General features: G+C 41.5%; 1 protein-coding gene and 2 long non-coding RNA genes across 7 annotated transcripts in view; 2 read left to right on the forward strand and 1 right to left on the reverse strand.

The window, feature by feature from the left end:
- The first annotated feature begins 712 nt into the window (after positions 1–712).
- Positions 713–4,414, forward strand: LOC102462025 (uncharacterized). Its single transcript, XR_332295.5, has 3 exons — positions 713–915; positions 3,229–3,387; positions 3,910–4,414. It is a non-coding gene; the product is annotated as an uncharacterized LOC102462025 (long non-coding RNA).
- Positions 4,415–6,762: 2,348 nt separating this feature from the next.
- Positions 6,763–24,176, reverse strand: SLC38A2 (solute carrier family 38 member 2). Of its 5 annotated transcripts, XM_006126479.5 has the most exons (17): positions 24,034–24,176; positions 23,416–23,522; positions 22,143–22,384; positions 21,819–21,900; positions 21,537–21,652; positions 17,205–17,278; positions 17,013–17,105; positions 16,760–16,841; positions 15,723–15,805; positions 14,929–14,987; positions 14,335–14,550; positions 13,396–13,475; positions 13,198–13,298; positions 12,213–12,337; positions 11,488–11,632; positions 11,264–11,361; positions 6,763–10,439 (listed from the first exon to the last, which is right to left on the reverse strand). In XM_006126479.5, exons 3-17 carry the CDS (start codon positions 22,253–22,255, stop codon positions 10,341–10,343), a joined length of 1,566 nt encoding a protein of 521 aa, XP_006126541.1. In that variant the 5' UTR covers positions 22,256–22,384; positions 23,416–23,522; positions 24,034–24,176; the 3' UTR covers positions 6,763–10,340. The 5 variants fall into 5 exon arrangements, with proteins under 5 accessions (XP_006126541.1, XP_006126543.1, XP_006126540.1 ...); XM_006126481.5 differs by lacking the exons at positions 23,416–23,522; positions 24,034–24,176 and adding an exon at positions 23,565–23,905; XM_006126478.5 differs by lacking the exon at positions 24,034–24,176 and having other exon boundaries at positions 23,416–23,904.
- Positions 24,177–25,404: 1,228 nt separating this feature from the next.
- The window catches only part of LOC112546348 (uncharacterized), a 49,779-nt gene continuing 48,187 nt past the window's right edge, over positions 25,405–26,996 (forward strand). Inside the window, exon 1 of the long non-coding RNA XR_012904316.2 lies at positions 25,405–25,704. This is a non-coding gene — a long non-coding RNA (uncharacterized LOC112546348). The remainder of the gene's footprint in view (positions 25,705–26,996) is intronic.

The raw sequence follows: 26,996 nt of genomic DNA on the forward strand, positions 1-26,996 counted from the left end.
GCCAAGGGAAGGCAGCGAGGCAGCCCCGACCCAGGAACCGTGAGGTCATGGCTCCTCAGCCAATCACAGTGGGGCTGTGAGTGCAACTTGCCCCTCGCACCCCGTCCCGCCCATTGCCTTGGGCGGCCACAGGGAGACCCGTGTTGGGCGGTAAGGGTTAGAAGTTCAGGAGTTCTCTGGCCAGCAGGTGCTTGGTTTGCTGGTGCCTGGAGCCAGCCCTGGAAGCCAAGGCCAACCCAGCACCTTTCAGGAACAAGATGTAGTCCAAAATTTTGTGTAGAGGTGCTGCACATGGGTCCAATGCTTTATCAGAGCACCACGAAAGGAATCTATGCCATTTTTGAAGGTAAGTAGAATGAGTAGATTGTTTTCTACTGTGCAAGAGGACATCTTTACTTGGTTCGAATAGTAGAGTTCCCCTTCGTGGAATCAACAATGAGCCATGCCATCAGGTGTAGGGCATGGGGCTGTGGGTGGAGTAGGGTTCCGCTGTTCTGGGTTATGAGGTTGTGATGCTTGGGAAGGTGATAGGATGGTTGAGGAGACATCCAGTACAGATAAGGTAACCATGTCTGTTGTGCCCAAAAGGAGGCTATGAGAATGACCATTGCCTCATCTCTATTGATCTTTTTGAGGACTTTGGGAATGAGAGGAGTAGTAGGGAATGTATATAAGAGGGGCCCTTTCCAGTTGAGGAGAAAGGGGACCGGAGATCCTAGTCCAATACCAGCTCTGAAGCAGTACTGTCAGCATTTTGTATTCTTGTAGGAAGTGAACAGGTCTATTTTTGGGTGACCCCATCGATAGAAGATGGGCTGGAGAACCCGGTGCTGGAGCTTCCGGGTGGGCTGGAGAACCCATATTCTGGAGCAATGTGCCTGTTGAGAGTGTCAGCAATTATGTTATTGAAGCCTGGTAAGTATGAAGCTATCAAAGTGATTCTGTTGCGGGTGTACCAATTCCATTCTTTGGCACATAGAGAATGGGACTGGGCACCCCTTGGTGATTAATATAATACACTGTTGTTATGATGTCGGTCAATATTCTGATAGTAGTGACCTAGATACATGTGACAAAGTGCTTGCATACATTGAAGACAGCTCTAAGTTCCAGTAAATTGATATGTTAAGCTGTCTCCCGAGTTGTCCATCATCCTTGTATTGATATACTGCCCATATGAGTGCCCCATCCAATGAGGGAAGCATCTGTAGTTATGTGGGTGAAAGGTTGGTCCCAATGGAATGAGACACTTGCCAGAAGATTGCTGGGATCAGTCCAACACTTGAGGGACAATAGTGGGAGAGAGAAACTTGCCTGAGTACATGTCGTCTGAGGTGGATATAAACAGACGCAAGCCAGTGCTAGAGGCATCGAAAGTGTAGGTGTGCGTGATTGACTACATATGGCCCATGAGCTGGAGGCAAGTAAGCATTGGTACTGTAGGACTGGTCAAGACAGTAAAGATGAAGTATTGGATCACTTGGAATCTTTGTAATGGTAGATATGCTTTTGATGTGGTAGTCTAATTGAGCCCCTATAAATTCCATAGTCTGTGTAGATTGTATCATTGATTTTTAGATGTTGAGGATAAGACCAAGAAGCTCGAATGTTTGTCTGGTTATTAGTATCATCTGGTTTGTCTCCATAGCAGATGAACCTTTTATCAGGCAATCATCCAGGTAAGGAAAGGTAATTACAGCTTGTCTGAGCAGGCAGGCTGTGGCCACAGTAAGTGTTTTTTAGAACACTCTGGGTGCAGAAGAGAGGCTGAAGGGCTGCACCTGGTACTGATAGTGGTCTTATCCCAACACGAAGAGTAGGAATCATCTGTGCGCAGGATATATAGTGATATGAAAATAGGCATCTTGCAGGTCGAGGGCTACAAACCAGTCTCCTTTCTCAAACGCTGGGATTATGGATGCTAGGGTCACCATTTTGAATAATTGTTTTTGAAGATATCGATTTAATCTGCGACGGTCTAGAATAGGCCTTCAACCTCCCATCTTTTTTGGTGTGAGAAAATAATGGGAGTAAAAACCCCTGCCTCTGAAATCCTCGGGTACCATCTCTATTGTTCCAATGGTAAGGGGACGATGGACCTCCTCTTTGAGCAAGTCTTTGTGAGAGGGGTTCCTGAAGAGTGAGGGGGAGAGTGGGGAGGTAATGTCATGAATGGGATAGTGTTTCCTGATGTTATAATTTCGAGGACCCATTGGTCCAAAGTAATGACAGCCCAGTGGTGATGAAAAGGTCTTAAATGATCATGGAAGGTAGGAATGGGTTGTTTGTGATGATGTGTGATGGGGAGATTCTGCAAGCCCTCGACCAATAAGTCAAACCTGCTGCTTGTTTGACTGGTGGCTGGTGTTACGGCCATTCTTAGGATGTCTCTTCTGAGACCGTTGTCTCGCTTATGATTGATCAAAGCCACACTGTTGCTGTTTTGAGTATAAGAACTCATGGTGTTTTTGACATGGAACGTACTGCTTACGGCGGTATGGCGGGATGTACATACCCAAGGTACGCAGAGTAGTTCTCGAGTCTTTATTTGAGTGCAGGACCTCATTGGTCTTTTCAGCACTTTCATCTGTAGCTCGTGAGGGACCCCGGCAGATTGTAGCCATGAGGCTCTCCTTATAACTACAGTGTTGCTGTAGCACAAGCTGCTGTGTCCGCTACATCAAAAGTTATTTGAAGGATGGTTCTTGCTGACACATACTGCTCCTCTATGATGGATTTTAATGTAGGCCTCTTTGAATCCAGCAGGTGTTCCATGAGGGTAGTGAGCTTGGTATAATTGTCAAAGTTGTGATTTGACAATAGGGCTGCATAGTTAGCTATACAGAGAAGCAGGGTTGAAGAGGAGTAAAGCTTCCTACCAAAGATATCCATGTGTTTGGTCTCCTTACCCACAATGATGTTTTTATATTGAGGAAGCTTGGACCTTTGTTGCAAGGCATCCACCACTAAAGAGTTGGGTCGTGGGTGGGAAAATAAAAAGTCAGTTCCCTTTGGAGGGACAAAGTACTTTTTGTTTGCGCATTTGTTAGTTGGAGGCACTGATGCTGGAGTCCGCCAGATCTCATCAGCAGCCTCCGTAATGGCCTCATCTATTGGGATTGCAATCTTTGCACACTGGGAGGGCTGAAGGTTTTTAAGAAGCTGATGTTGTTTTTCTTACACCTCTGTTAATTGTATCTCTTGACTAGCAGCCATTCTTTTAAACAGGTCCTGAAACTGCTTCAAGTCATCTGGAGGAGATAACTGCTTCATCAGGAGATGATGAGGAGAAGTCAGTCGGTGAAATGTCTGGTGGCTGCTCTTCCATTTCGGATAATTGCCTCTCCTCAGGTTCAGATTGCTGAGCTGTGGGAGGAAAAGTGGGAGGTATGGCTGCAACCTCCTGCCTATGAGTTGGCTGGGGAGAGATTGTGAGTCTACGTGTGGACGCGTGACCGAGGCACCAGGATGGGCAATATTCAGGCTGTTGATATTGATGACATGTTGAACCATGAGGAGGATAGTCATACTAATATGTTGGCCTGTGATGTCGATATTCCAATCTGTTAGGAGAGGAATATCTGGATGAGAAAGCACTCCTATGATGTGCATGATAGTGTGCATGCACTGAGAGAGTTGGAGAGAGGGGAGACTTGGGTGATCGTCTCAAAGAGGGTGAGGGTGATCGAGAGGTATATCATCGGTAAGGAACAGGTGACAGATAGTAAGTTGGTCTATAGTGTCTGCTTTGGCCATGTAGGTAATGCTCAGTGCTGCTCATTCGGAATGGAGGTGAGTGTGATGAAAGCGATGAAGAGGAGGGTGCCAGAGAAAACGTTAACAGTTTTGGACTGATATCCCTTGCTGGCTCTCCAGTGATTACTGAGCACCACTCTTTATTCTCCCCAGCCAGACCAGCTGTGATTGTGGGGCAACTGACACCATCTGAGCCAGCCGCCTGATTCCAGGATATCTGCAGTCGTCAGAGGGTCCAGGAGGACCTCATGAGGGAGCACATCTCCGTCCTCCAGGACACGCAACAGACGCTGGCCCAGAAGGTCCCGGATGACACAAAGTGGCGGGCCCAGATGTGGACTAAGCTGCTGCAGCAGACCACAACATGTGTGCAACCATCCAGGAGCTCATGACCTACCTGGCACCGGTCCCAGTCCCTGCTCCCCCTCCCATGCCTGACCCCGCTCCAGGCCCCCCTGCTGCCTGTCCCCCTATCCTCCCAGGACTCCCCCACTCCCAAGGTTGCCGAGGTCCCCGCACACGAGGCAGAAGAAACACCTGAGCCACGCGCCACTCTCAGCCCCAGCTCTGAACCTCTCCTCCCCACTCCAAGGTTCTCACTCCTCCTCCCCATTTCCAGGTTCTCTCCCTCCCCCCTCAGTTACTTCTATCCCAAATAAACAAACAATTTTTTTCAAAACAAAATGTGTTTTTATTGTGTCTGCAGGGAAGAAGTGTGGAGGGATTGTTGGAGGAAAGGCAGATAGGGGCAAGGCACAGGCCCCTAGTGGGGAGGCCTTGGGGAGAGTTACTGGGGTCTTTGAGAGAAACTCTCCCTCAGGGCCTTCCGGATGTGCACCCCTACCTAATGGTCCTGGTGGATGGCTGTTATTTTGGAAAATGGTACAGTGTAGATACACCCTAAGACTGAACAGGAGAAAGATTGGGCCCAAGCAAGGAGGCTGCTTAGCTTGTGAAAAAGATGATCAGAACAACTGTTAGGGTAAGAATTTGCATGTAATAAATTTTCTTAGTACAGTATATTAGGATTAGCTGGTGTGTTTTGTTTATTTTGGCTTAGAGTAACTTACTTTGGTCTGTTTTTATTTATAGTCACTTTAAATCCTACCTTTTATATTTAATAAAAACACTTGTATTATCAAGCTCAGTGTAAATAATTGTTACCTGGGGCATGCAACCGCTGTGATAAAGAAGGCTGACTTGATAAGATTTGTCTGTGTAAAACATTTATAAAGAGTAAGATGGATTTATTGGGGTCTTGGTCCCTTTTTGGGGTTGGGTTCTTAGTTGTCATCAACAGCCTTTTAACTGAGCCGGTTCAATGTCTGTATTGCTCTGCTGAGGGGTGGTAACCGCACCTCTATGTTTTGGCTAAGAGAAACCAGAGCTTCTGGACCAGCAGAACAGGGCTGTGGAGAGCCCCACAGGAGACAGGAAGGGATCAATGGCTTGATCAGCCCACCAGGTGACAACCCCATGTCAGCTGGGCGGGAGGGAGGGATGTGAAGTCCTTGGGAACTTCTGTGACTCAACCTATCGCAGTGGTGCTGAAGTGTTCCAGAGAAAGTTTGATAGATGGGTGGTGATTGTAGTTGTGGTAGAAATGTGAGCGATTTTAAGTTGGCTGTCCAGAGGATGAAAATATCAAATCATCATAGTTGTGTGGTGCCTTCTCTCAGAAATTATTCAAGTTGATCCATGAAAAGGTTGTCTTATGGGAGAACCATCCTAGGACCCATGACTGTTCCAATGCTTTGGGCAAAGTGTGTCATTAAATTTGAAGTTGTTGTGGATGAGGCTATCTGGTAATTTATTTAAAGTGTTTTTCCAAGTGTTGTATTTTGTAGGTACCTGAGGCATGTAGTGATGCTGTCAAAGTGAGCAATGTTGGCATATAGGGAGGTGACATCCATGATGGCAAGGACAGTGCTTTGGGCTAGGTTAATGCTGTATTTTCTGGCAGAAATCAGTACTGTTTTGGAGATAGTTGGCCATTTGGGTAGTGAGTGGTTTTAGGATGTACAGTACTTAACACGATGGGATGCAAGTTATGTATGGTTCCTAGATGCTGCTGTAAGACAACAGGTGTTCCTTGCATTATTTTCCTCATATTTAGCTTTAATGCCAATCTTGGGTCTGGTTATTTTGGCAAATTAGTTTCTATTTACATATCACTACAGATTAGCTAAATAGTGACTGACTTAAAATTGATCCTGGTTCATTTTACAAGAGCAAACATCTTCAGTAATGTTTAACTTATAACATGGCATTACTTGTTCCCTCTGACTCAATTAATAAATTAAAATTTAGAAATCAGGTATTTTAAACAATGCCAAATGAATATAGTTCCACACAATGGCAGGAGTATTTTTTGATTACCTAGGTTCTTATAAGGCTATGTCTACACTATGGAGCATCCATACCTCAAGTGCATTTTTGTGCAAGTAAATCAAAAGATCAGAGGGATTTTTGCACAACTGGTAATCCTCATTCTATAAGGAAGAATGCCTTTTTGTGCAGGAACTCTTGCACAAAAAGGCATGTGTGGAGGGGAAGAGGGTTATTTTGCCCAAGAGGGATTAAGAAAAAGCACAGGTGTCCTGGTGGCCATTCTGTCCATAGCAATCCCTACTTACTTGCAAGAAAGCATCCAGGCAGTCTGGATGCTCTCTTGCGCAAAAGCGCATGGCTTTTTCAATGCGCTTTTGCAATGTGGATGCTCTCTTGTGCAAGAAGTTTTGAGGAAGATCTCTTCCGAAAAATGCTTCTTGCACAAGAAGCCTGCAATCTAGACACAGGCTTATGTCTTGCCTATGATACAGGCATCTGAGAGCCTGTACTAAGTCAAATGCTGCACAATTCTATTTGTTTGCATGTATTTTTTTTTTCAGAATAGTGTTGATAATGTCAAATAGCTAAGGAATTAAATTGTGTGTGTGCCCCACATTACTATTAACGCAGAAGAAATTCCTTCACCATCTCTTCATTCCCAAAGAAAACACAAAATTTACTAAGGATTATCTACTTTTAATTCAGTTAAAACAAACATACAATGTTTCATTGAAACTGTGTAACACACTTTGCCAACAACTGTAGCTGAATTGTTGACCTCTAGCAATACAGTGGGTATATACAATATATACAAAGATGTACCATAGAACATCTCTTCCAGATACATTAGATTGTAAAAGTTGTTAGTCACTGCATTTGGAAAATTGTAACATCCATGTTAAATGGCATGAAAAAAATCTGGACCTGATCTATACTTCTTTATGGACCCCAAAGACTCCTCTTTTTTTGCAACATACACATTTGTAATAAATAAAACCTTTCATGTTAGTTTGTTCTTATGTATCTTGAGTGTAACATACTATTTCCACTTCCGTAAGCATAACGTTTTTCTGAAGAAACTCCTTTGAATGTTGTTACAGATATTCAACATGAACTCATTGAAATGATGCAATAACCATTAATAATGATGACTATATACATATACCAAAGTACTGAATCTATAGTAATATACAATATATTTACATTATGTATACACACACACAATTATGTACAGACTCTCATAAATATTGAAAAACTGGTTTAGTTAATGGATTATTGTTCTATAAATAACATTACAGTTTGACTGAAATATCATGGAAGACAGCAATGTAAAAACAAGGTGATAACACAGTGGTTTAATACTGAAGCTGCTCATTTCCATTGGTTTGTTGTTTAGGGACCCCACTGACATGTTTGCAACAGATTAATATGCTAGAAGTCTACCCAGAAAAGTGGTACTCAAGTTTAACAGATGAAGAGCTACTTAAGTCATCAACGGAGCTTTGGAGAACTGACTCACAATATATCATGCAGACATTACTGCATTAATTTGCAAACATGTATTAACACCTTCATTACTTATCTCCCCTCTGACAGTGATTGCAGGATCTCTTTCCATCTTTTGCAGTTGCAGAAAGAGAAAAGGTTAATTTTTTTCTCCCTTTGATGCTTAAAAAGGGATCTCTTCATCTTCCATACACTAAAAATTCTTGGAGGGAGAAAATATTTTAATTCCTCCTCCAGATTTCCATGTATGGGGGGCGGGGAGGGGGGGAGGAGACAGTAAAGGACAGGAGGGAGGAAGAAGAGCTGCCATATCACTCTCCATGTATCAGGAATTAGCCTTTGATCTGAATTTCATTTCCTCTTCCTGATTCCCAGTAAGAAAAGTAGTGTTTAGTTCAAAGAGCTAACTGAAATTTGAGTACAGGTGGACTAATCAATCAAGCAAGATGAGGAAATCTCATCATGTTTGCTACAGATATGATGACTAGTATTTGTAGTCTATCAAAATCTCTTTCATTTTTTCAGATATTTAAAAAACGTGGAAGAAAACAGGCATTAACCTGCCAAATAGTGATTGTTACCTAGAATTGATTTTTTTATACAAAATCTTCAGTGCTCTTCAATCAAATGTTTGTATGCCACTGTTTGTTCCCTAGGACCCAACTATAAAATGGAATTTTGTAGATCAGATTCTTAAAACGTTATGCCAGACAAATATAGTTGAATGAAGTACCATGACTTTCTTTTATTACATCTATCTGAATTCGTATGCTGCACCCATTCTTATAGTGTTTGAGAGCTTGTTGATAAGTCAAATGTACTCTTATACAGGTACCATTTTTTTTCTTCAACCTGGGATAGGAATAAATAGAAACATGCAGTAGACACAAAACAGCTAATCACAACCATACAGAATCTGCTTTGATAGCCTATTAAGTTAGGGCTCAAACAAAACAAATCTATTTGTAAAGTAAACAAGATGACAATTCATTCCGTGATATTTTTTGTTATATTTTATAACATATGTCATATGTTGATTTTTTTGTATTACTGTACAGTATCAACTGCATGAGGAATCCCAGTTGCCTATATGAAAGGAACTTGTAGTGAGCACCAAATACTGGTAGTTTATATACTAGGCTTTGAACATGGACAAAATAGGAACAAAAATAATCAATTAGAAATTCAACAGTGAATGAAAAATTGACAAATACTGTACACTTTGTGAAAAACTGTACAATTGATAAACTATAGAAGGACCTCTATTTTATGCTGCAGCACATTCAAGAAAGGCTGTCCAAAAATACAAAACATAATTGAGAATATGCTATCATTAAGCATAATTCTCCATTTATCTCAGAGTTCTGTGTATCAATATCATATGACATGACCCAATGGCTGTATCTAGACTGGCAAGTTTTTCCGCAAAAGAAGCTGCTTTTCCGGAAAAACTTGTCAGCTGTCTACACTGGCCGCTTGAATTTCCGCAAGAACACTGACTTCCTAGTCTGAAATCAGTGCTTCTTGTGGAAATACTATGCTGCTCCAGTTTGGGCAAAAGTCCTTTTGCCAAAGCTTTTGCGCAAAAGGGCCAGTGTAGACAGCTCAGATTTGTTTTGCGCAAAAAAGCACGTCTAGATTGGCACGGAGGCTTTTCCACAAAAAGTGCTTTTGCGGAAAAGCGTCTGTGCCAATCTAGATGCTCTTTTCCGCAAATGCTTTTAACGGAAAACTTTTCCGTTAAAAGCATTTGCGGAAAGTCATGCCAGTCTAGACGTAGCCAACGTGATTTGGTAGACAGTTGCAACTGAATAACCAAAAACCACCCTGTTTTACCCAACTGCACTAGTGAGAATCTCAAGAAATACTAAGATCTTTACAAACTCTTCACTATATAAAAAGGTTTCAGTCATCCATTTTGATGACCTGACAATGTTAAAGGCATTAAAATTTGAGTCAGATCAACATTTTTAAAACTGTAATTTTTCTAGTTGCTTAGGTACAGTGACTTGGAATCTCAACAATGACTTGTTTAATTAAATTTTGGAGTAACTGAGTTGCACTAAAAACAATTTCTTTTTAGTTAGAGTTTTAACCTTCTCAGATTGTTTGAAAGAAACAGTATAATTTGTTTAAAAAAATATTTCTGATGGCCAAATACTCCCCCTTCTAATTATTCCTCTATAAAAAGGGGAAACTATTAAATTTAGAACACTGATTAAATGTTTGTACAGGTTCCATGTTACTGGGATACATTTTTTTTCATTTAAAAATGTGATTCTTAAAAGTAAAAAATGTGCTTTTGAGGTCCATAAGAATTTTTGGTACATAAAATAATAATTTTTTCCCTCTCTCATTGGTTATATAAACACTTTGCTGTTAATTAAGAGTTACTTTTCACATCAAATGGTTCCATTAGGCACATTCAAGTAAAATAATAAAATACCCAAGTAACAATGATGAAAGCCAAACATGGCTTGATAAAATTCTACAGAGAGTTCGTCCATTCTCTGGAATGGAATAAAATTGTCACTTCCCTCAGCCAGAGACTCGGGTGGTTTGATGTTAATACTCATTTCCATCATGCAGAATAGTTTCTTTTCAAGAGTTCACTTATTCTACAGTCAGAAAAAACCAGCATCAAAGAATCTGCATTTTAAAGGAAGCAAAATTGCAAACGTAGGTGATTTTCTTTCTCAGTAGATATTTGAGTGAATACAGGAGTATCTGAGATTAAATCATAAGAGCTAATGTCCATCAGATGCATAATTATGGATCCAATCTATAATAATCAAGGTCATACTTCCAGTCATCACAAGTATGCCACTCAAGAGGAAGAGTATAGCCTGGAAAGAGAAAATACAAAATTAACTTCAGGTATTTTTTTCTTCAGCTCCTTAGGTATACATGGAATAAACACATAAAGTGCCTTCCCGTAGCTATTTAAGATTTAAATTAGTCAAGGGACACTATGGAAGGACTAATAAAAAGAACAAAGGTTACAATAGAATAACCTGTGATTATATTAATATGCAATGGTTCTTTATTTGTAATATAGCAAGCCACATTCTCAGCTAGTGTAAACTGGCATTGCTCCATTGATTCAATACAGCTATGCCTGGCTGCACAAGCTGGGAATCTGAACTGGTCTAAGATCAGAAACAGTAACACCAAGTGAGAGCGCCCAAATAATCAGGAGGTCAGTTCTCAAAGAGTAACCAAAAGAATTGGTATTTGAGACACACCCCAATAAGGCTGCATAATATTATACAGCAGTTTCAGTACAGAATAGATATTGTGTGGAATACGTTCCACTAAATACTGATCAGGCACTTCCCCCCATATTTGTATTTTTGCTATAAAATGTGTTCCATTTCTATGCATGCACTTTTAATGTTAATAATGGTGCAATCATTGTATGGAATTGCCACTAACAATTTGCTGTTTGTTGTCATTTCTGGAGTTGGTGGGGACAAGTGGAGAGGCCATGTGAGGAAGTCTGCAGAAATAACTGCCTGCTGGCCTTGTCTCCAGTAACAACTGCCCATGAAACTACTGTTAAAGATCACAGTAATTCTGAGATCCTTAGATTATAAAGAAAAACTAGAACACTTGCTCTGAGCTAGTCAGTGATGAAATCATGTTAATGAATATACTCTTCTATACATACCCCAATCTTCTGCACTGATTTCATAGGTTCTTTCTTCACTAGTTTGATATAGAAAGCAGAAGGAAGTATAAAGATCAGCATGGCAGCAGCAGAGGCACCTATATGAAAAAAACCCAGAATTTTCTGAAATAAGTAAAATATTCATCTGTATTTTAAACATGTTCCGATTTTTTTGGGGAAAAAAACCAAACCTACAACTCCTACACTAAAATACGAACTCTTACCAATGAATCCAAATATATCACGAATGGAAGGGGCAAAGATTACGAGAACATTGGTAAATGCCAAAACAAAGAGTGTAATGAAACAGTGACGTAACCAGCTGAACTCCTTCTCTGCACAAAACAGCTGTGTAATTGAAGTCCGGATCTGTAAAAAATGAGAACATTAGTATTAGTTACAAAAGTCCTTAAAGAGACACTGTCAACTTAACTGCATGTCTGTCTGAAAATATTTTAACTGTTGCAAAATCAACTGGGGATTACTAGAATAGTAAAACAGGAAAAAAAAGTTTAGCACTTTACTTTGTGCAACTGACAGCTCTTTATGAAAATAGATTTTCTAGTTATTTAGGTGTTTAAAACAAAAGAAGGGAAAGAGAGCAAAAATTAAAACAAACAAATTGGTAAGGGAAATAAGAAACAGTATAGAACCCAACACTAGTCATTTAAAAAACAGATTGAAGTAAAGAAAAACGATATAGTAAAACTCTTGTACGTAGAAAGGTTTTACTTTTTAAATTGATGCTTGTCATCTATTTCATTTATTATGTTCAGTTAATTGAGCAAAAAGCAGGCTTGTTATGTAGATTTTTTTCAAGGAAAAAAAAACTAAACAGTATTTGCCTAATTAATTTTATTTTATTATTAGTCAATAGCAGAAGAGTAAGAAAAGGCAGCCAATTACTGTTTAATATGGACACAGCCAATAATAATAAAAAAAGACTTACTGGGAAGATAACTACAGGTACAGTAAGGGTTACAGCCATAAGTACAGCCAGACGCACAATCAGAATAATAACATCAGCACCCAGGACTGCAGAGTAAGTATGAAGCAATTCTGCTTCAACATTGTCTATAAAGAAAATGGTATTTTAATTAAATGCTAATAACATTCTTGACGATACTGCAGCAAAACATAATAGAATGGTAATATCCTTGTCCACTTAAGAAACAGAACAGTCCAGTTCCTCCACAAATTTAAACTGAATTTTAAACTCAGCTGGTGATAAGCATATGTGAGCTCAAGGAATAGAAAGGGACACAGGGCAAAGCCCTACTCTTTTTACTTGCACATATACTCCAGAGGAGCCAAATTCTGCTCTCTGCTACTCACTGACTTTGCATGAGAAAGACAAATAGGTTTTTTACCTTCTGATTATCAGACTATAGCAACATAACAGCAAATTCTGATCTCATTTGTACAGGTATAGACTCCTTAAAATCTAAGAACTTAGTCCTTTGGTTTTACAGAGGAAAGCCAATACAAGCACAGTAGAAGGAAAAAAATACAACAACATGAAATTACGGGAGGTTTGTGAGGAAAATTACACCCCTTTAAAACATAATAAGACTCAGAATCAAACTCACTTCTGTAATGGCCCTTACATAGTAACTTCAATGTTGGACTCAAAGTACTTTATAAATCAAAACTAATTTTATAAGCTTCATAGACTCTGGATGTGGTATCCCCATTTTACTAAAGTATAGACTTAGGCACAGAAAGGTCAAGGATAACACCAAGTCTATGTCAAACAGCACCAAAATAGCCTGACTTCCAGTCCTGAAATTTAGCTATAAGCCTACTAGCCCCTGGGGGTGTGAGTGTATACAAATAATTAGTAAGTTTGCTCTATAATTTATAAGCCACAAGATATATTCTGAATTTCTAGAGACATGCTTTATCTACAACAAAGTAGAAGAGGCAATAACTACCATAAAATGTCAGGTATCCAAAGAGAGCAGCCAACAGATACATTACAAACATGGAACAAAATGAAACATGGGAAACATTCATCATTCTTCTACGGCTTCGGCTATTAACAAAAAGAAACAAAAAAAAGTACAGTTAGTAAAGACAATATATTGCTTGTTTCTTTTTTAATAGTAAACATATACAATCTATATATTTACCCCTTCAGTTCTTCATAAATAGGAAGAATAGCAGGATGGCATACAAAAGAAAATGTTAGGATTGGTACAGCATAAACAGTCTGAAAAACATAAAACATGGTTTATAACCTTTTTGATAGATGTAGCAGATTCTATGCAAGGATAAATTTATCAGTAAGTTTCTAGGTTATATTTTTGCTCAGATTTCCTTTGGAAGTCTAGTTGCCTCAATTTTCTGTTAAAAAGACTTACTGAAAAGCTGGGTTATTTCAACTCTCTCTTTTTTGCTCTTTAAAAAGACTTAATAACAAGTATCCTCAAGCCCCCATTTAAGACCATGTCAGCTGAATGCACTCTGCATTTCCCAAGAGGTGCTGAGTACCTTGCTGGATTTAATCTTTATGGCCTGATCTTGAAAACCTGTACTCGTGTAAGTATTCCAGTCTCATGAGATATTCCCATCATTAGGGTATTTGCGTGAGTAAAGGTTGCAGGATTGGGCCTTTAGAAGCTGACCCAAAGCCCACTGAAGTCAATGGAGACTTTTCTATCATAGTTGTTACACCAGCGCAAAACTCATTTACTGGTGAGGGTTGCATCAGTGCAACTTATCTGGCAAATTGTTCCCAGTGCCTCTCAGGATTGGGTCATAAATTATTAACAGCCCCAAAAATATTAGGTATGGCCGGGGACAGCTCATGAACCTAGGCGAACTAGGCAGTTGCCTAGAGCGCCACTGGCCCGGGGGCCCCGTGATGATGTCATGGCCACCGATGGCCATACAGGCGGGGGCACCAACTGCGCCGCCTGCCTGAGGCGCCAGCTGCTGCAGCCGGCCTTGGGCCACTCCTGGGTATGGCAATTATGTCAGAAACAGAAATGACCATATACCTATGTAATGTATGTTTTCTTTCCCTTTATTTTTAATAGTGAGAATGCAATTTATACATGGTATCTTACCTGTGAGTTGAAGACAAAATATTTTGCCCTGCACATGTCATCACTAGTCATGTTTTGTTCTGTTCCATTCAAAGGTGTAGCATTTGCTAGGTGTGCCAATGTGCCATTCAAAGGTGTAGCATTTGCTAGGTGTGCCAACGTGCCATTCAGAGTTGTGTTCACCATGTCATACTCCAATTCCAGAGGACAAGGGATTTGAAACTTCTTGCAAATTACCTAAAAATACCATCAAACCATATTTATTTAACTGATACAATAGGATAAAGCTCTTAGAAATCATAAGAGCATAAGAATGGCCATACTGGGACAGACCAAAGGTCCATCCAGCCCAGTATCCTGTCTGTTGACAGTGGCCAATGCCAAGTGCCCCAGAGGGAGTGAACCAAACAGGTAATGATCAAGCGATCTCTCTCCTGCCATCCACCTACACCCTCTGACAAACAGAGGCTGGGGGCACCATTCCTTACCCATCCTGGCCAATAGCCATTAATGGACTTAACCTAACTCCATTAATTTATCTAGTTTAATTTATCATATGAAATCTCAATTGACATGAACTATTACAAGCACTGTAAACAGAGAAATTATACTTACAACAATAAGGAAGAAGACCATACACATTAAGGAAAGACCACTTGTATATCCTAAATATCCTATAAACAAGAGAAACAATAGTTTAAATAAAAGCCTCTTAAAATTTTTTCCACTGGATTTGCTAAATCACTAAATTAAGTAATTTACAAGTGTCAACACTTGTTTTGTGCACTTCCTTCCACATCCAAAAATTCCTAGTTCAAATTATGTGATACTTTAAAGTAGAGCTAGCTGACCCATTAAGAGAGAGCTGCTATCACTGGAGTTAGTAATTCAGTTGGGGGCAGGGGAATGCAGCAGTTTATCAGCAATAACTCATCAACTGCTAATCCAGTGGCTTTGTGTTACTAATAAAAAAAATCACTCATTTCATAATGTGGTCACTCATAGGTTATGCCTACACTACATGGGTTCTGCAGCATGAAGCTTATAAAGGATTAGGGTTAGATAAATAAGGAGCTAATAGAAATAAAACATACAAGTTTCATACTACAGAGCCTGCAGCATATGTAACCACTATGATTTTTAGCAGTTACATTTTTAAACAACTTTTTACATCCATATTACAGCGAACACTGATCTATTTTCTTTTTACACTCTACAAACACTCTGTAGCCCTCATTTATTTTTTAAAAAGAGATTTGCTGTTGCTCTCCAGTGGAACTAAGATAATTTGCAGTTCTCCTGGCAAGAGATCAGTAACATGGAGGTAGCTCCCATAATTGGGCCTTCCACATGCTAACAGCTAATCAAGCCTATGTTTCCATATTTACTTTAAATAAACAGTTGCTTACCCAAATTTTTCAGCAGTGACAAAGGAAGAATGAGCACTATGGACACTAGAACAACCAGACAGTCACCATTAAGATACCATTGTCTGTAAGAAAAAAAAAGTTAAATTTGTAAGTAATCAAAGCATTGTATAACGATTATGCCTACAAGTTAGTTCTTAAATATATTTGTTTCTATAACATGCTATTGTTTGTAAGTATAATATAATGCAGTAATGATACCAGGAATAAAACTATTTTGAGCTAAATTTCACAATCAGTATATAAAGGGGATATTGATGATATATATGAAATACTGCAATTTTCAAGATGTATTTTTTAATCTTATAAATGGGAGAAGTAAATGTAGGTGCTGGAAATTCTAGCATTCAGATGTATCTGTACTAAGAACAGTATCCAAGCCAGGAAGGATCATCACACGAGCGGCCAGGGGGAGGGAAGAACAACCACCTTGCCTCCCCCCATCTATACTGGGGGGATCTTCTCACCTCCTGCAATGTCTGTTTCCATGTGTCTTCAGCTAGGATAGCTAGGCATATCTATGATCATGGTGGGACGACAGGAGGGCAAATTCAGAAAAGGTACTTAAGTCCCTGAATCCTAATTGAAGGTAGCTGCCTAAGTACCTTATGAATCTGAGCCTTTGTCTCTTTGTTGCTCTCAAGCCCTCAACCTGAAGCTGCATTTCTTCTCTCACCATGACCCATCTAAGATGGAGATCACCCTTTAAAAAGAGGCTTAGAAGGACATGGTGAAATCTCTGATAATGGGCTCTACTGTATACTGCTAGGGTGCTGGGGTAAAGACAGAGAGAGAGAGAAAAAGAGAGAGTGAGCCTGACCAAGAGCTACAGCAGAAACTCAAGGTCTCTGCATGGTTGGCGCTGGCCTTCTGCCTACTACCTGGGACTCAGGCAAGAACTCATTTTCTTTTCCATAGGGGTAAACCTAGCCCATCACAATTGAATCCCCTGCTGTGTATGTCGTACATTTTTGTTTCTACCAGTAGTTTCTCTGATGAGAATGAGTTGTGTCACCTACCCTGTGTTGTCTTCAATGTTCATAAATGCTTTGATGACCAATGGCAACTCATATTTCACTATGTAGAGATAGCTGGACATAGCTGTAAATAAACAATATTATAGATCATTACAAATATAAATGAAGAAACATGACAATCAAAAAAATTTTTCATAACTTTACTTGCCACAATAAAAAACATGTGAAAAAGTCTGAAAAGAGAATATTTACTATTTGATTTTACAATTTAGAGTATGTTTTCCAAAACTCTAACCTCCAATATTCTGCATTGTAATTGATCCAGAAGCTGCAAATTTTCCAGGCAATCCAAAAGCCTTCATTCCTAGCTGTTCATATAATACAGACCCTACAAAGATACACAATTAAATCAATTGAAAAAGGTATATTTTATAAAGGATAGATAGTATTAAGTAGTAATAACTATTTGTACAAGAAGTTACCATACCTCCTTCATTGGCAGTCTTTAGGAGGAGATGAACTGAATACAAAGAGAATATTGACACAACCACCAAGAGAATCCTAGGAGGGGAGAAAAAAAAAGCCAAACATTTAGACAGCCTTGAATTTTAGCCATATCAGTAGGAAGGATTCAAGACAGAACATAACATATCAAAATACAATGAAATGAAAAAAACAATTAAGAAATATAAGCATAAATTCCAATGCTACCTGAGAAAGTTTAAATCAAACCATTAAAGGACACCATTCTTAAATCCATACATTAGAAAGTACATCTCCCTACTTTCATATTTTGTCAACAGGCCCAATTCTCATGTACATTCACAACTGCTGAAGTGGGAGTAAATACTTACATCCACTTCAGGGAGCCTTTACACTATTAGAGTGGTGCACGTGTAAATGAGAATCAGACCCAATATATTTTTGATTGATCTAATAAAAATATTTAACAACAATATCAAAGAACATTATTTGGTATCACTATAATATCTGTTTTTATTTTTTCCCCTCACACTCTTAGGTAATTATATCACTGCTAGCTCATCTCTGATACACTAGACTTGTGACTAGGTGAGAAAAACTGCTAAAGTCCGAAACAAATCACCTTATAGCTGTATGTTATTTTTTGGTAAAGTATGGACTGACAATTAAAAAATGTTAAGAACGGGTGATTCAGTAGGGTTTATTTTAAAATTAATATCTATTGAAAGATATACAGCTTAGTTCTCTTTGCTTAACATTTACTGTTTCACCTGTGCTTAAACAGAGACTTTTAATGGCTCCCATAAGTTATCTAGTTTTCCTATGGTTTCTATTAGGACTATACATCTTTTTTCCTAAAATACTTTGTAACCTCTAAAAGTAAAAACTTCTCAATGAATCAAAAAAAAAAAAAAAAATCACAGTACTTGAGCAGTTAAACTCTTCTTCACAGTTGAATACCACTGTTGCAAAGCTACAGTATATCAAAAAAACTGCCCTTTCCTACACTAATACAAGCATTCTACTTTAAAAGAACAGTCCCCAGAGACTATAGCTTAGCCGTGGCCAACCTGCGGCTTGCATACTGCATGTGGCTCTTGCCCCACAAAAGTGTAGCTCATGATGCCCCACTCCTGTGGTCCCGACCAGCTCCCCCCGGCCCTCGGCTTTCCTGTGCTTACTGAGTTGGAGCTGCAAGGTTTTAAAAATGGTGCCCAAGATGGCAGCCATCTTAAAGAGGCAGTCTCCTTTTTTTTTTAAATTTAATTTTTTTGTTTTTGCTTGACAGTTCTGATGCGGCTCTTCCCATTATTCCACCGCTGTTTTGGCTCTTTGTTAAATGGGTTGACCACCCCTGCGATAGCTTCTCAAAAATGTGAAGCTTAGTTTGTTTTTTTCCATTCCCAGTATGGGTTTTAGTTCTTGCCAATGTAAAAGATGTAGGGACATGAGCTTCCATCATGCTTATGGATGACAAGTAATACAAGTATCTCCACATAGCTCCACAAGGTACCACAGAATACATTGCATATTAGAGATGTAAAATCCCATTTAATTAGTTAACTGGTTAAACAGAGGTGGGCCTTAGTGCCCCCTCTACACATAGTGGGGGCCGCAGCAGGCAGGGGGCTGCTCTAGCCCCCATCTGTTAATTGTAACAGGTAAACCATTCACATCCTTACCACATATTATACACATACAAATATTCAAGATTGCCTTTCACGATTAAATGCACCAGGGCAAATTAACTTCTCCAGATGTGAACCAATCAGACATTAAAAGCTTTTTGCATACTCAGTAGCCAAAACCTGTGCTCTCCTGCATCTAGACTACTAATCAAACTTAATTGTGATATTATTTGAAGTAGTGTAGCCTTATTTCAGTAGCAATACATTTGAATTCAAAATCTAGAGATGAAAAACTTAATGAATTAAACCACTGTGGTACCCATGATTGCTAAGGTAGATTGCTAGGTAGAAGTGGTTTTTTTAAATGAACTGATTAAAGTATAATGCGCTGAATTATTCAAATAACTGACTTTAAATTTGCATCCTCCCTCTTATTTTTCTTTTCACCAACTCCTAAATCTCATCTACATCTTTCTTGTTGCAACTTAATCCCATTACTTCTTGTCCTGTCCACAGTGGCTAAGAAAAACAATTTATCAGCCTCCTCTTTATAACAACCTTCTATGAACTTGGAATTGTTACCTAGTTCCACCTCCTCAGCTTTCTGTTCTCCAAACACAATTTTTTAAATCTTTTTTCATAGGTCACATTTGATAGATCTTTAATCATGTTTTTTGCTTTCCTTTGGACTTTCTGCAATTTGCCCACAACTAGGGTTGCAAAGCATCCGGTCTTGAACCGGAAAGTCCATTATTTTCACCTCCTCTCCAGTAAAAAAATTCAGAAAATACCAGACACCTAAAATGTCTGGTACTTTCTGATTTTTTTTTCTGGCCAGGAGGCGAAAATCCCAGGCTGTCCGGCTCAATATGGATGCAGCCTGGCAAACCTAGTGCTTACTGGGGAGTTGCCTAGCCCGGCCCAGGGAGGCAACATGGTGGGTGGCCGCCAGCAGTCTATTAGGGCCAAAAAGCCTCACCGCTCAGTTTTTAAAGGGATCATGGGATTTTTTTTTTTTTTTTGGCTTAACAGCTCTCGGGGTCTTTTTTTTTTTTTCCCCTCTCCTTAACAAACTTTTTCCTGGCTTTTTTTTGGGGGTATTTTTTCTGAAACCATCTGGCAATCCTATCCACAACCTTTCCCAAAATGTGGTGCCCACAACTGGACACAGTACTCCAGTGAAGGCCTCATTCGTGCTGGGTAGGAGCAGAAAAAATTACCGCTCTTGCCTGGTTTACAACTCTTCTAACTAATACATCCAAAAACAATGTTTACCTTTTCTACAATGGTATTACACTGATGACTCATATTTAGTATGTGATCCACTATAACCCTCAGATCCTTTCTTTAGTACTCCTTTCTCAGGTAGTATTTACCATTTTATATTCCTAATGGTAGTATTTTGCATTTGTCCTTGTTTAATTATTTGTCCTAATTATTTCAAATAATTTCTCCAGTTTGTCAAGATAGGCTAAGAATTCAAAACTATCCTCCAAAGCACTTTGTAAATCCTCCCAGTTTGGTATCATCCACACACTTTTTGTAAGTGGGCTCTCCCATTTCCTTTTGTCCAAATCATCCATGAAGATAAAACTGGATGTAGGAGAGATCTGTATGAAACTCCATTCCACCATTCCAGCAGAATGGTGAACCATTAATAGTTACTCCCTGAATAACATTTTCCAAGCAGGTGTGCACCTACCTTATTGTAGGTTCATCTAGGCCAGTGGTTCTCAAACTTATTTGACTTCACCCCTCCTTGCCTCTGTAGCCATTTACACTTTCTCCCTCTAGTGTGTGTATATTTAATATATCAACACACAACTCTGAAGGTAGAGTGGAAAGCAGAAACTGCTGGCCAAGCACCCACTGCTGAAGGCAGTGCTGCCAACAGCAGCATCACAGAAGGATGGCATAGTATGACACTGCCACTCTTACATCTCCACTGCTGCTGGAGGTGGCATTGGCTTCAGAGCTGGGCACTTGTCTGGCTGTTCAGGCTCCAGCTCCAGAGGCAGAGTGGGAAGTGGAAGCTGCTGAATGGGTGCCCAGCTCTGAAGGCAATGTCACCACCAATAAAGACAAGCTACTCTTACTTCTCCACTGTTGTTTCACAGCTTTTTCCTGTTATTGTGGTTTTTGCTATTGTCTTTTCCTCCTCAACAAGGAGGTATTATTACTACTACTGAGGTAATAATATCCTTATAACTTTTCTGATTACTTTGTTTTACTAAGGCTTTGTATTAGTAGTTTACTAAGGCCTAGTCTGTAGATTAATAGCTCTATTTTTTCACATTTTTTTGAAAGTTGAAAAAAAGTCTCTAAACTTCTCAGAATACACCTCAACCACTATATTAGCTACAAGTACAATATTAATTGGAAATACCCACTTCAGTAGAGTCAGGACTGCACTTTAGGATTTAGTAAGTAGGAGCTCTGCCATTGACTTTGGGCCATGACTGAATCCCTAATATTAGAGAGGCAAGGAGGGTGGAATGACTCCCAGACCTGAAGAAGAGCTCTGTGTGGCTCAATAACTTGTCTCTCTCGCTAACAAAAGTCGGTCCAATAAAAGCTATTATCTCACCTACTTTGCCTCTCTAATATCCTGGGACTAACATAGCTACAACTATACTGGGTACCCCTAATATTATCTATTAACAGATACATGGCAGAAAAGCCTTTTTTATTAACTAAAACATACTTACACAAAGAGAATAATTCCAGTGTTTGCCATGGCATAAGAAAGTCCAAGGATGCCACTACCCATAATAACATTGCTCAGATTAAATGCTGACATTCCAAAGGAAGTAGTACCTGGATGCTGTGTAAGGGAAGGAAAAGCTAATAATTAATAGAGAACCAGTGATTTATTCATGATTTAGATTTGAACGTAAACCTTGAAAAGTGGAAAATACTTAATTTAAATATTTGAAAGTAAAGAAGTTATTCAGTGTGCTAATTTTAAAATGTCATTAGTGCATACTTACATATTCAATTTCATATTTTTTCTTTCCAAGATTGGATTCAGGCAGAAAATTTTGATTTTCCGGATCCCCATCTATACAAGTCCTGTAAGGAAAAAAAAAAATCCATATTTAATTGTTATGAGTAAGTTTTACATGAACAGTTCCTGCTTTTTATTATGTTTCAAACGAAATTAATAAACCAGCAAATTCTCCAGCAAAACTAATTACAATCTAGCATGGCATTTAAAAACAATATTTTACTAAAAATATAACATACTTCACACCTTTAAAATGCTGTACAAATGATTAACAAATGGAAACAAAATTATGTAAAATCCTACTGACCTCTTAGGTACTTTGGTTGGATATGAATAATTGTAATCATTGCTGTTGGAGCTATAGCTACTGCTGTCTTCATCTGGAGAGATGTTAAACTTGCTCATTTCTGCCTTGGTCATGATGGAATTGAATAAGCTTTTCTCCGTATTAGATGAAGTAGGGAATATTTGGCCAGATGACCGCCCCTTAGTGGCAGTCTCCACTGAGCTCACTCTTTTGTCCTTGGAAGCTGGACTTACTTGCCTTGCCTGTGAAGGTAAAAAGGAAACGTCAATACTGCAGTGGTCTATCTACAGGGTCACGTGAAGAGCTGCTGCTTGCTGCTGCTCTGGGTCTGATTCATCGTCAGCAAGGCGAGTGGAAAAGTACCAGCAGAGGAGGGGCAGAGAGGAAAAGTACAAGATACTGACTACAACAGAGAACAAAGATAAATCTTCAACTACAACACCCAAGCACACGCCAGGAGATGTGATCTGCATGGGAAAAAGTCTGCCTGTGTATAAGTATGGCAAGAAGGCTTACTGAGATACGTCTTTCATGCACACACACTCGACAGCAAAAAAAAAAAAAAAGAAAAAAAAAAAATCAAGATCATATACCCCAGCTGCTAGGAAGACATTTATATCTGAAATCAAATCTGCCCGATTGACATAATTTGCATGGAGCCCGGTTATATTGCAATGTAAAAGCTATCATAGGCACATCAAGATTTATAACAGATACCCATATACTATAATAAAAACTGTTATAAAATAAGTTATCCTTATACATAAATACATTTGATCACACGCATCTGCATCTGCGCATTAAATGCCTGAAAATGAAATACCGCTTGTTCCAGCCCCCTCAGTATGCCGGGAAAAGAAACTGATGCAACACCCATGTGAGATTGTCACATTCGCTATTGATTAACCTTCCTCTCAAAACATTTCCATACCGCTCTCTGCTTTTTACCTCTCTCCTCTTCACTACTCCCTCCCCCACCCCCCCGCGGGAAATGGGATCCCTGCAGCTTAAATGGGAAAAAATGCAAATGCAGTCACAGGACTGCACCAGCAGCGTGGGGTTTTTTTTACCTTGGAAGGAAGCAGCAGCTGTGGAGGGATGTTACGTCTGCCTAAGCAACTCTTACACACACCACCACTCACAGGGGTTTTAATGCCACTTCAGAAACCGAATAATGCCCTTAACTAAAGGCACCAAAAAAATCCCTCGGCGCTTTAAAGCCCAATCCCTTCGCACACACGCGGTCGTACGAGCAGTAAGCGCAGTACGTTACCTTAGCGAAGCTGAAAATCGAGGGGTTCCCTCTGAAATCTTCAGACTACGGGAGGTATTTTTTCTAAGTTAACAATGTAAAATGTTCTTGAACGGAAAATCACAATCCTTAAATATAAAGTAGGAAAAAAATAAAATAAATAAAAGTACCAAGTTTTCGTTTAAAAGCCACCGGCACACCACAAAAATGAAAGTTCCCCTTCTACACTGAGACGAACGGGAAGCGTGTGGCTTTGACTAGCTGGCTAGCGCGGTCAGCCAGCGTGCTCAGCAGCGGCAGGATGTTGCTCTCGTCAGACGTTGCTACAGGTCTGAAAAATGTCTGTGATGGCTCTGCTTTTGACTGGGAAGGAGGGAAGAAAGGGCGAGGCGCACACTGTTAAAGTGCAGGCTCTCCTTTGTATACCAACACTAGCGCCAGCATCGTGGCCACGCCCACACTCAGTTCCTCTTCCCTTTTTCAGCGAGGCCAGGATACCCGCTCTCACGCTGTGCTTCATTAAGCTTCCCCTCCGCATCAACGAAAAATGCCATAGCATTATTTAGCCCTGAGGTCACACTGGAAACAATATCGCACTTACCTCCCACCTCCCAGCACCAAACAAACTAATAGCACTACCTTTCTTAGAGGAGCTCAAAGGCCTCACAACGCTGGAGGGCCGCCCCTTTTCAGAGACAGACGTACAGCCGAGACGTTCAGTAGCAGATGCAATAACCAGAAATGTTTCAAGAGCGTTGTGAGGTCTTTAATTCTTATAGCATCCGGGGGTTTAACTTCCCCGTCTTTAAAATGCTATTTCGCATGTGGTTTGGTTTGAGGCAGTTTGCCAAGCACTTGGTATAAAGAATTTCTCACTGGCCAACTGCAGTTTTCAAACTATTTTATTTCAGTACTATTTTGTAGCCGAGACACTCCTCCTTTCCGTCAAGTAGTGTGATTCCGTAGGCACTGTTTCCAGTCATCCCTACTTTAGTGTTTGTATCGCGTTCCAATGTTAAGGTTACTGAGGTGAAAGTTGATCAGGTCCAGTGACTCTACTCCAGTCATTTATTATTTGTAATGTATGAGGCAATGCAGGCACGTACATGTTCAGATTCTAGACAGTTTAAAAGGAATCCTTAGGGCTTGCATTCTTGGATTATTTTCTTAGCCCTTCGCCTCGAGTCACGAGAGGGGTGGAAGAAAGGGGACACAACTTCCTTCTCCTCAAACAATGTCTTACTAGTTCCCCGGCCGCTAGTGATAGAAGATTTTGCTCTTTAGTTTGGAGGAGGGGAAGCGGGTACTGGGGAGTAGAGCGGAGGGGGTCAATAGTGAGCATTATCGCCTCTTCAGGAAGGGCTGAGCATGGCATAGGTATTTGTTCTGACTACGGCTCGACTCCCCACTCTGCAAAGGGTGGGAGGATTTCGCTACCTTTCCCCCCATGAAAAATGTCCCACTGTGTTTCACACACTCTCCTCCTTCAGCAAGCAGCCTTGGGAAGGAGGGGAAGAGATCAGCGCGCAGCCTGTGCGTTGGGGAGTTGCTGCCCTAGGAAGCGGGAGCAGGAAGCGTTTCTCCCTCGCTCTGCCCCAGCAGCAGCCCGCTTGGGAGTCTTTCCCGCCGGCGGTTGTGCGCCTCGGCCGGGCCGCAGGGAGAGATGGGCGCGCTTTGTGCGGCGCGGTGTCCGCGTGAAGCCTGGCTGCGGGCACCCAGCTGGGGCGCTGCGGCGGGGCTAGGCACTGGCCAGCCTGGGGCCGGAGTTAAGCGCGGGGCCTGGCTCGCGCCCAGCCCACGTGTCCGCCGAGCACAGCGACCTCGCGCGCTCAGGTCTCAGCGCACACGCGGCCCCGTGCCCCAGGCGCACAGATTTAAGGCGACGTTCTCTCCCGGCAGGCCCGAGGGCCACAGCTCGGCTACGCGAGCGAGGCGGCCGTTAGGTTCCAGCCTGCCCGGCGCAGGGCGCCGAAAGTTCTAGAACCCCCGCAGGGGGGGAGAGTAGGAGCGGAGGCGGGAGGGGGAATGAAGAGGTAGAAGGGGGCGGGGCCTGGCTGCCAGGGCGCGGAGTAGCGCTTCTGAAAATTTTCCATTGCTGCAGCCACGGCGCTGAGAGCCGCTCGCTGGCTCCGCCCCCGGACATGTGACTGGCGCGTTAGGGCCGCTTCGCTTGCCGCGAGGGGCGGGCGGGGCGCTGCTGCCGCCCATCCCCAGCAGACCGGAAGCGACTTTCGGGCCGCTGCTCACGCGCTGCCCTCGTGGCCCTCTGCGGGTGTGAACCGGGCCAAGGGCAGCGGGCTGCACACACAGGTCCGCGCGCGGTGCAGCTGGCAGTGCTAGGGCGGGAGGAGCACGCAGGTTGCCAGCAGCCTTGGCCTAATGGCATGTGGGCAAGGCACAGGCGGTGGCTGAGGGGAGGCTACGGCCGATGTGCTGGCTTTTTCCACCACCACCACAGCCCTCCCAAGCCACCTGTGGGCTGGGTTATTGAAGGTGCTTCTCCCCTCCTCCCCCCCCCCCCCCCCAGCCCGCCCCGGCAGGGACAAAGGAGACTGGAAAATTTTGGAGGAGGTGGGAAAGAAATACTCTGTGCCAAGCAAAGAGCTGGTCAGAGCAAAGCCACAGGGGGTGGGGGGTGGCACTGACACATCCCCCTGATTACACCACAGGCCAGTATTCCCAGGAATGATGTGACCCTGCTCCTGCTGAGGTCACCTTGCCCCTATGACTGTGCTCCTTCCGATGTGACACTGCCATTGCTGGCATGATCTTACCAGGGCTTGGTGTGACACCCCCCCCCCCCCCCGCCACCTCTGCTGGCATGGTGGCCTACTGGATGAGGGCTAGAGCGATGTCTTTTGAAAATGCTGTCTGCTGTGCATGATACTGGCCAAAATCACACTCAGTTGGTTTCATTACTGCATAGCGCACAAACTAAGGATGTTAAGGACTAGTAGACTAAGTTTATTGGATATTGGACTAATATGCTTATTGGATATTGGACTAATATGTTTTGAAATAGAGGCAGCACAGGAGGTGGTGGAGAAGGGGTACTTCAAAGCAGCAGTGCTGCACAGTGCTGAGCAGCGCTGCCCCTTTGAAATGCTGAAGTGGCGTTCAAAGGGGCAGTGCCATGGAGCCTGGGGTCCTCTGGGGCGTCCCGGGGAAATGCATTGAACCCGGCTCAGGGGAAATGCTGCGTCAGCTGTGTGGCATCTGACCCTTTGAAATGCCACCTTGGCATTTCAAAGGGGCAGTGCTGTGGAGCCTGGAGTCAGCTTAAGGATGTTAAATATTGGTTAATTGACTAGTTGAGTAGTCGATGGAATTTCCACCGACTACTCAACTAGTTGATAGGCACGTCCGCATTCCTCCTTTGAAATGTACAGGAGCCCCAAAAGGAGGAATGCAGAATTTACCATACAGCCCAGGGCCAGCAGGAAGTCCCACTGATTCTGTGCTGAAACTCCACCAGCAGGGGTTCTTGTGCATTTCAAAGCCATATAGCCTGGGGTCAGCGGGCGACTCCCCAGCTGACCCTGGGTTCTGTGCCGCATTTCAGCGGAACCCGGGATCAGCTGGGGAGTCCTCAGCTGACTCCA

Source organism: Pelodiscus sinensis, chromosome 1 (genome assembly GCF_052426305.1).
Source record: "Pelodiscus sinensis isolate ZL-2025 chromosome 1, ASM5242630v1, whole genome shotgun sequence".
NCBI classification, from domain to species: Eukaryota; Metazoa; Chordata; order Testudines; family Trionychidae; genus Pelodiscus; species Pelodiscus sinensis.

Excerpts from the sequence above, each read along its gene's own strand:
- SLC38A2 (XM_006126477.5), bottom strand. The coding sequence starts at position 23,019 with ATGGGTGTTGCATCAGTTTCTTTTCCCGGCATACTGAGGGGGCTGGAA. Across the intron at positions 12,338-13,197 it reads TGGATACCTGACATTTTATG|ACAATGTTGAAGCAGAATTG; the intron begins GTAGTTATTGCC and ends TTTTCTTTATAG. Across the intron at positions 11,633-12,212 it reads TACCTGTAGTTATCTTCCCA|ATCCGGACTTCAATTACACA; the intron begins GTAAGTCTTTTT and ends CATTTTTTACAG.